The sequence below is a fragment of the Nelusetta ayraudi genome, unplaced genomic scaffold (genome assembly GCF_046127955.1).
Source record: "Nelusetta ayraudi isolate G7.1 ecotype Tasmania unplaced genomic scaffold, CSIRO-AGI_Nayr_v1 ptg000062l, whole genome shotgun sequence".
Classification (NCBI taxonomy): domain Eukaryota; kingdom Metazoa; phylum Chordata; class Actinopteri; order Tetraodontiformes; family Monacanthidae; genus Nelusetta; species Nelusetta ayraudi.
Window position 1 is genome coordinate 225,437 of NW_027466112.1, and position 8,828 is coordinate 234,264.

The following is an 8,828-nucleotide window of genomic DNA, read 5'->3' on the forward strand; positions in this document are numbered from 1 at the left end:
CTACTATTGACAGCGAGAGACAGAATAAAAACCCTGATGTGTTCAGAGACAAAAGTCGATACAACACCAGAGGGGGGCGCTAATTCAAAATGAAACGACATAAACGCACACTAGCGAAGAAAACGACGACGTCGTCGGCATTGTTATTCTCCACAGGCGAACGTTGGGGGTCTTCCTCGCATCACTTCTCATTCCTCACTGCACCGGAAAAGATGCGTACTGCTTTTATATTCGCCTAGTGTGCTTTTCGTCGCAAAAAAACTCGTCTCGTTCGCCGCCGTCCAGCGATTACCGACGCGTAGCTAGCGTGGCGCTAGTTAGCTCAATTAGCACTCGCAAAAATGAATTCCAGCACGCACGTCATTCAGGTGACAAATGTTTCGCCGAGCACCACGTCGGAACAAATGAGGACTCTGTTTGGATTCCTTGGAAACATAGAGGAACTCAAATTGTTTCCACCTGAGTAAGTATCCGACCCGTTGCATTGTGTTCGACTGTCGTTAGCGCCTCTCACGGGTTCCGGCTGAATCCGAGTAGACGGGCCTGTGTTTGCAGGGTAGGCCTCTCGACCTGGCGCTCTGTTAGCGCGGCCAACGTTTCCGCGCCTTTCAGAGCTCGACCAACGTCGCGTTCGCCACACCCCTTGACGTTACCGCAACGCACATGTGTATTATAATCCACGTGCAAAGTATATCTGATCGACCTACGTTGACTGTACTGTATAAATTAGGCGCAGGTGTACCTAATTTACAGAATTACAGCAGCCGACTCGTGTGCAGTCCGTTTTGAGCAAATACAATGTTGACTCGAGCCTCCTATTAATAATGCTCAGTAAAATAGTCTATAGACAAACTGGAGAATTTACATAAAATACGTTTAGACGTACGTTTCTTTAATAATCCACGTACTTGACGTTTAATGTATTAAAAATCCATTGATGCATCCCAAAGTTGGTGGGCCGGAAGTGCACACAAAGTTGCGTTGTCGCGTGCTCTCTGGTGGGTTCGTTCTAACTTCTCAAACAAACAATCAATCAATCAAAGCGTTCATTGTCATACGCACAGTAAACAAACAAGTTTCCCCCCAACAATTAATAAGCTTGCAATCATCCAAATCCATCCATTGTGTCAGTGAGCCACTGCAAGAGGTAGTCAAACGCAATTTTCCGAATCCGTCAAGCGAAAGCCCAAGGTCTCTTTCCTGTTCTTGCCTGTTCTGTTGTCATTTTTCAAGAGTGGACCATTGTCCGGTCCACATACCGGTTGTTCCTGGAGTCCACGATCAATCCAGCTCAGAGTGAAGAAGGCAAATTGTGGCCCCTCGTTTGTATTTCTTGCACAACATATCTGTGTTTTTTTCCAGTGACTCTCCCTTGCCTGTGACTTCACGTGTCTGTTTTGTAAAGTTCCTTGAGCCTGAGTCGGTGGGAGTCTCTCAACACCTGACCAACACCGTCTTCGTGGACAGAGCCTTGATCGTGGTCCCTTTTGCCGAAGGTGGGTCTTGGCCAGTTTCACTCGTCTTCCCAACTCTTTATGCTGCACCACAATTTGTAGGAAACTTGACTATAATTGTAAACTATGAGCCTCTTGAGTTTTTTTTTCCAATTCCAAGTGATATTAGCTAAACTTTACTGTGGTTGGCTTTCCTAAGGTATGTGAAAAATGAATAATAATTTTTTTGTCCTTGTCTTGCAATCGAGCTGTAAACCTCTCTCTGTTATTTGTGTTGTGGTTTTCATAGTGAACAAGTCATTTGCAGAGAGCACCTTCCTTGCTGGCGGGATTAGTCCTCTGCTACCATCAGGAGATTAGAAAAAATAAATGCGCCAGGCTGCCTGCAAGCTTCCTCCCTTCTATGTTCTGCCGTAAAACATTAACTTCATTTTTTTCCTTACTGTGTTATTTATGGCATCTCTTCTTACAGTAGTAGCGACACAGCTCTAATGCTAATCTGAGGGGGCATGGGAAAAGGTGTAGCGATGTATTGCACTCTACTTCTAACAGAAAACATGGACTCATTTAGTGATTTCCCTCAGTAGAGCTACTCAATGGGTATTAAACTCAGTATATTGACACAATTAGTACAGACTGAAAGACTCAAGTTCTGACCCACTGTATTTCTGTTAACACTCTTAAAAGCAATTAAGTAACCAGATGAGCCTTAAATTACAACAGTTCACATCACTCAGTCTGTAGGACTGTATTTTCACATTAAGAGTGTTTTTACTGGGTGAGATTGGTGTCCTAGTTTTTAAGCTGGTAACCTAAACAATCTCTCACTATCAGTGTCTCAAAATATAGCCTTACAACAACATGGCATGTGGCCTTTTTATGGACTGGCAATGAAAAAGTCCATTAGAAAGTGGTTTATATGAGATAATATGATTTGTTTGGTGCTTCCCGACACCAAAACCCTAAAGTGTGCAGGTTAGAGTAGTACTGTTTGTAGGTGGACTTGACAAATACATGCAATATACCAACACTTACTACCCGAGCGTTAGTTCAGTTTAGACAAATAAGGGAACATTTACTCATGTGAGACATCCAACATGCCACACGTACCTTGTTTGAGTCACTGAAAGCCCATGTGGTCAAAGTTTAAAGGCAATTGATTGGAAGTCTGGTGATTCTAAGCACGTCATTTGGCATGCACATGCAGTTCTTTTTGTACGCCTGTCTAAATTGTCCTTAACTCAGGTGGAAAACAAACTGAGCTCTGGCTTGATGTCGCAGGGAAAAACATGCTTTTTAATGAGCCTCGCCACACATGACTCTGAAAGAGTGACTCTCACGTTTAACAGTGGTGTTTCTTTTTGTTGTTGTGTTTTACAGTTCTTTTTCCTGGTTCAGCCAGCCCTGTATACCAGGCCCCGCTGAAAATGCCACCAACAGTTTTGTCTTCTGCAGCCTTATCCTGTTTCTCAAGTGTCCTTTCTGTAGTGTGTGTGTGTGTGTGTGTGTGTGTGTGTGCGCGTGCATGTGTGCGAGTATCTCTCTCTCCCCCTCTCTCTCTCTCCTTCCCTCCCCCCTTTAAAATTTGAAGAAAAAAAAAAGTTTTTCTTAAAGAATACACTGTTTTCAGACTGGACAACAAGGATGATCACCTAGGTGTTTTTGTTCTTCAGCTTTGGGCCCAGTATGGGGATTGTATTACGGCTCAGTTGGCACTCAGGGCTGTGATGATCTGTTTTCACCAGCAGGACAAAGACAGCAACAGGTTGCCCTGATTGGACAGAGTCCTCTAGTGCGTCACTTCCCAAAGAAAACACGCATCTTATTACCAATTTCGCACATTTAACTGTCACCTTTACTTTCCCTGCCTCCATCCAAAGAAAAAAAAAAAAACTTTCAGCAATCTCAAAATGTTCCTCCATCCAGAAACCTCCAAATTGTGATGTTCACAATCTTGAGCTCAGGGATAATAGCAGCCACATGCCTGTGTTTTGCAGCCATGTGGTCGTCCTCACAGCCCTGGTGGCAACAGCCTTTTACTGTTTAACGTCATCACTGTATCTGACACTATGCTGCCGGTAACTACGTAGCTGTATTTTAACCTGTTAGCAGAAAAAGTATGATTTTTGTGGTGGGTGGGATTGTACAAAGTAGCCACCGGCAAAAAAAAGGCCAGAAAAGGGTTTATAAAAAAAAAAAATGATGACTAGACCTTTTCTGTTTTTGTCTTGGTGATGGTAAGTGATGTTGAAATGTATCCTTGTGTCTCCCACCCAAATCATGAACTTTGTTTTTCTGTATCTCAATGTTTTTGTGTGCTTTATAGCGAAGCAGCCGGCGCGAGTCGCTTGTTCTTAAAACATCTAATGAAAGTTGAGAGCACATCCCACGGGACAACTGGCTGTGTTTGCTTACGTTTGGTTCATGACTTAAAAAACAAGTACAGGTGATAAAATCTTGGCAGTGTTGACCACAGTGTGTATTGTGACTTTGAAACTGATAGCTGCTAATCATACATTGGAAAAAGAAAAAAGAAAAAAAAAAAGAATTGTCATTCAGGGTTCAAGATTTACAGACAAGACAAAGACATTTAAAAATATATATATATATATACATATATATAAATATATACATATATGTGCACATATTTTTTTTAGTTACAGACTAGTTAGACTGAGGTGGCTTGTCTGCAAGTCTTGTCTCAGTGTTTATCGCTGTTGGCTCCGAGCACTTCCTAAAATAGTTCTTTCTCTCCAGGAGTCATTCCTGATGAATCTAAAGCTATGTCGCTGCTGGCTCCAGCCAATGCTGTGGCAGGAATGATGCCCGGGGGAGGCCTTCTACCGACACCCAATCCTCTGGCATCGGTAAGCAACAATCGTCAACAACTGTTTCTCCCCGTCGGGGACTCTGCCTTCACGCTTAACATTTTTGTTTCTTTGATTCGGCCGTGTGGAGAAGAAAATCGGACCATGAATGAGAATGAAAAATGACTGTAAAGGTTCAGTGTGTCATATTTGGCTTGATTTGTGATTTTTATATTGGTAAAAGCTTAATATACAGACCATAAATACATTAATAAAAGTGCATTACTGCAGTGCAATAAAAGTAATTGGTTTTCCTACCCTGAGAACGGTTCTCATATATATAAGATTATACATAGGGCAAGAGTCTGAGCTGCCATCTTGCACCGCCAGATTTCTAAGGAGGCCCGGTGTGGACAATCCAGCTGCCCGACAGTGCATTTTGTAATGCGTCTTTAAATAAACCAACAAAGAAGAAGGTGGTAAAGATATCCAGGTTTGGGTGCTTAGGCCATTGTAGTTCACTGGCAAATTCACAAGGGGGGAGGGGGAGTGAAAGACACTGCAATATAAGATGTAACCACTTGATGTCGCCGTTTCTTCTTTAAAATCTCCAAATATTACACACTTGACCTTTAAAACGTTGGAGCACTCTGTCCCCCCCGCCCCCCCCCCCCCCAAAAAAAAAGAAGCTAGAAGCCGATATTCAGTGTCTTTGTGTCTCCTCAGATGGGAGCGACACCATTCGGAGGTCTCGGAGCTCCCAACATGGATCAGATGGCCGCCATGGGAATACCGGGAGCCAACATGAACCCCCAGGTGAGAACTGGCAGCGGTGGCGTTTGTCAGGAGCAGCGTGTCGTGATGAAACTCGTTGGTCACGCTGGAACTGTCCTCTCTCGTCAGGCCCTGTCAGCAGACTTCCTGAAGCTCATGCAGTCCATGGACCCCAAGTAAGGAAGTCCACACACTGCAGTACCAGCGTCAATGAAGCCCGAGTCGCCTTTTTCAGAAAAAGCTCACACAATGGTGCCGCTCGCAGGTTGAATCCATTGGCGGCTGGACTGAACTTAAATCCCGGACTGAAGGCCGACGGCGCCAACAAGGAGATTGAAGAAGCCATGAAGAGAGTACGAGAGGCTCAGTCTCTCATTTCTGCAGCCATCGAACCAGGAAGTGAGTGCTGAGTTTTGGTTTTGGGGGGATTTCGGTGACTCATTTCAGCTCAAGAACTCCGTCTTTGAGTTGTCCTCCTTTGCCGCCGTCCCATTCAACTCTGTTGCTCTGCAGGTAAAAAGGACGACAAGCGCAAACATTCCCGCTCGCGCTCGCACTCGCGGCGCCGACGCTCCGGTTCTCGCTCCAGACACAGGTGAGGACGGAAACCTGCGAGTGCCATGCTCAGTTAAAGATTCAAAGGTTTTACTTGTCACATGTCACGTTGGTGTGGCAGAACCCGACGTGAATTGTGCAGTTACGAGGAATAGAGAAAGTGTAAAAAGGATTTAGAAAGTATAAATATAAGTTTATAAAGAGAACACAATACAATTTGCAAAATATGAAACTATACCGTCATAATAATAAAATAGCAGTGATACTAACAATAAAGTAGTAATAATAGTTATAGTGCAATGTTGCAGTATAATATAATTAACAATATGACAGAAGTTTTTTAAATTATGAAATGTAATGTAACGCTGGAATCGTTGTACTCTTTCGACCTGAACAGACGCTCCAGGAGCAGGTCCAAGCGACGGTCCCATTCGAGGAGCAGGAGGAGGTCCAAGAGTCCTCGCAGGAGGAGGTCCTACTCCAGGGAACGGGGCCGCCGCAGCAGATCCAGGTCACTTTGCCACTGTCGATAATGAAACTGCAATTGCATGCCTCGCTCACCTCCAGCCGGAACACTCCGTCCCATTCCGACGCCTCTTGTCAACACTGACGCCCTCGCTCGCTTCCTCCAACAGGGACAGGAGGAGGGAGGAGAAAGCAAAGAAAAGGTCAAAGACGCCCCCCAAGAGTTACAGCAGCGCCCGCAGGTCTCGAAGTGCCACTCGGTGAGTGGAACCTCGTCCCAGTTTGAAATATTCACTTCTTTTTTTTCCCTTCCCGACTGATTCAAATGTCGGCAGTCTGGAATGAAAATTCGTTCAAAAATTCAAGGAAAATGAATTTTCTGTTTTTGTGATGAATTCCTCTCGCAGGAGACGCAGACGAAGCCGCACCGCCTCCCGGTCCCCTAAGCGGAAGCCAAGCAGGTCTCCGTCGCCCAGGCGGTGAGTGGCCACGAGTGTTTCACATCCGGAGACGGGCTTCTGGCAGATGTGTCAGAACAACCGCAAACTGAACAGATACAATAATCCGGGACCTGGAGAAGTCATGGAATTTTTGTAAAATCATTGAAAGTTCTGGAAAAAGTCCTGATGTCCCTTACAAACGAGCAGAATTTGTTTGTTGTTACACCCCACTGGTACCACATTTCTGTATTCATGCTGTATTAAGGTCATGGCAAAGTCTTTTGTCAAAACTTTTGTTCAGCTTTGAAATCAGTGGGAATTCTGAGAATAGTTTTGATTGTTTAAACTCTTGGAACGTGTCGTATTAAAACGTACATACACGCTGTCCTGCCCGCAGTCACAAGAAGGAGAAAAAGAAGGACAAGGAACGCGAGAGGGAACGCGACAGGGAGCGGCGGGAAGACCGAGACCGGAGCAGAGATGAGGGAGAACGTTCCAGCAGCAAGAAGAGCAAAGACAAGGAGCGGGAACGGGAACGGGAGCGAGAACGCGAGCGGGAACGAGAACGAGAGCGGGAACGGGAGCGCAAGTCTGAGAGCGATAAAGGAGACGTCAAGGTTTGTTTTGTTGTCGGGGGTGAGGAGGGGTGTGCTGCACAGTAGGGGTGGGGGGGAATGGTTAATCGGGATTATGACATTAATAATCATGAATTGATTCACAAATTTCAAAAACAAAAGTTGTTTTGTTTTTGTTTTGTTTTTTAATAAGGCCGTAACTCATCTGCGACTGCGCTTCAGTCCGGTTAGAATGACACATTAGACAAACTAACACGCAGATGAAAATGCGTGGACATTGATTTCCACAGATTCCTATGTCGCCGTAACTGCTCACTTCATCAACGAATAGTGGCAGCTGATGTCTCACGTTCTCCAAAAAAAGAGTGATGACTGAGCAACAGAGGTAAAATATGGAGCCGTGACAGAATATAACAATATTCTAATATATAGGAATCGTGATAAATCGCGATTCTCGATTAATCGCGATTAATTGAGTTGTAGCTCTCTGAATCGGTATCGAATTAAATGGTCTGGTAACTAGCGATTTCCCCCCCCCCACCCCCCGCCAACTGCACAGTTTCGAACTTTACAAAGATCCCATCACTCAATCCTTTCCGACAGGTGACGCGGGATTACGACGAAGAAGAACAAGGCTACGACAGCGAAAAGGAAGCGGAGGAGGACGAGGACGAGAGGAAAAGCGACTCCGACTCGGCCTCGTCGCCCAAAGCTCAGGAGGAGGCGGAGAGAGCCGAGGTCCAGCTGCCCAAGAAGTCCAAGCTGAACGGAGACGACCACCACCAGGAGGACATGGAGATGAGCGACTAGCCGGCGGAACCACCGCGCTTCCCTCCGTCGTCCACTTTTTCTATTGCAAATCGAGGCCACGTGGGTGCCTGATCGCAGCGAGTCTGTCTTAACTGTCGTGACGCCGTGGAGGAGCCGTAGCGGGGAAGCAGACGACTTTTGTAAACGCGAGTCTTTTCGATAATACGGGCTGTAATTTAAATGAGAGTTGATTTTAATCGTCATCACTGTACTCGATACCCAATTTTTATGTTGCCTTTTGTGTTTCAACGTCTTTCCAGTAGAACACACAGCAGCTTCTGTAAATATATTTCCTTTTTTTTTTTTTTTTTTTTAACTGGGCTGGAATGATGGTGCCTTCCGCTATCCTTGGAATCTCAAAGTTCTCGGCTGGCTGCGCCATTAAAACAAAACGCCCCAACTCAGAAATGCGTTGGACTGGTTGTGAGTGATTGCAAACCATCGCCGAGTGTGCTGCTTCTACACGGGTAACAACAGACGAGGCATCAGCAAACGTAATTCAGCGCTCCGAATTCTGGTTTCCAAGGTTAGTGGAACGCACAACAGCGCCGCCACACGTTCAGGGTTCTGTTTCCGTTTCGATTTTTTTTTTTTTAAACTGTAACGCAGCCGATCACGGCCGAGCCCATCCTATTTACACTCTCTTTGTAAGTGTGCACTGTAGACTGAAACGTGTTGTAGCGATGGAATGCTGTTTGCATAATGTTTTCCAAAGGAAACCAATAAAATTGGATCAAACCGTTTGACCGCGCTGTCTCGTGTGAATCCGGAGTGGAACGCCCCCAGATGAAATGACAAGCAGCCGTCTGAGGTTCGGAGGACAACTGCATTACTTCCCCCTCGAGCTTGCTAAGAAACGGGACTGAATAATCCAGACATGAGCGCCACAGTCTCCGCGGTGCTACTTGGGTTTCGATTCCACCTTGAAAGAAAACTCCGTAATTTGAC

At 45.4% G+C, this 8,828-nt stretch overlaps 1 protein-coding gene across 2 annotated transcripts; it reads left to right on the forward strand.

Moving 5' to 3' along the window:
- The first annotated feature begins 139 nt into the window (after positions 1–139).
- LOC142897963 (uncharacterized) lies at positions 140–8,623 on the forward strand. 2 transcript variants are annotated; one of them, XM_076040635.1, is made up of 12 exons: positions 140–463; positions 1,363–1,496; positions 4,212–4,321; positions 4,988–5,077; positions 5,165–5,211; positions 5,301–5,434; positions 5,549–5,630; positions 5,988–6,101; positions 6,226–6,315; positions 6,463–6,534; positions 6,893–7,112; positions 7,674–8,623. In XM_076040635.1, the coding sequence occupies exons 1-12, from the start codon at positions 342–344 to the stop codon at positions 7,878–7,880; spliced, it is 1,422 nt and encodes a 473-aa protein (XP_075896750.1). In that variant the 5' UTR covers positions 140–341; the 3' UTR covers positions 7,881–8,623. The 2 variants fall into 2 exon arrangements, with proteins under 2 accessions (XP_075896750.1, XP_075896751.1); XM_076040636.1 differs by lacking the exon at positions 140–463 and adding an exon at positions 3,781–3,900 and having other exon boundaries at positions 737–1,496.
- The last annotated feature ends 205 nt before the right edge of the window (positions 8,624–8,828 follow it).

Bases quoted from the DNA above. Each gene is read 5' to 3' on its own strand.
- LOC142897963 (XM_076040635.1), top strand. From the start codon at position 342: ATGAATTCCAGCACGCACGTCATTCAGGTGACAAATGTTTCGCCGAGC. The intron at 5,078-5,164 runs GTGAGAACTGGC...CTCTCTCGTCAG, and splicing joins GAGCCAACATGAACCCCCAG to GCCCTGTCAGCAGACTTCCT. The intron at 6,316-6,462 runs GTGAGTGGAACC...TTCCTCTCGCAG, and splicing joins AGGTCTCGAAGTGCCACTCG to GAGACGCAGACGAAGCCGCA.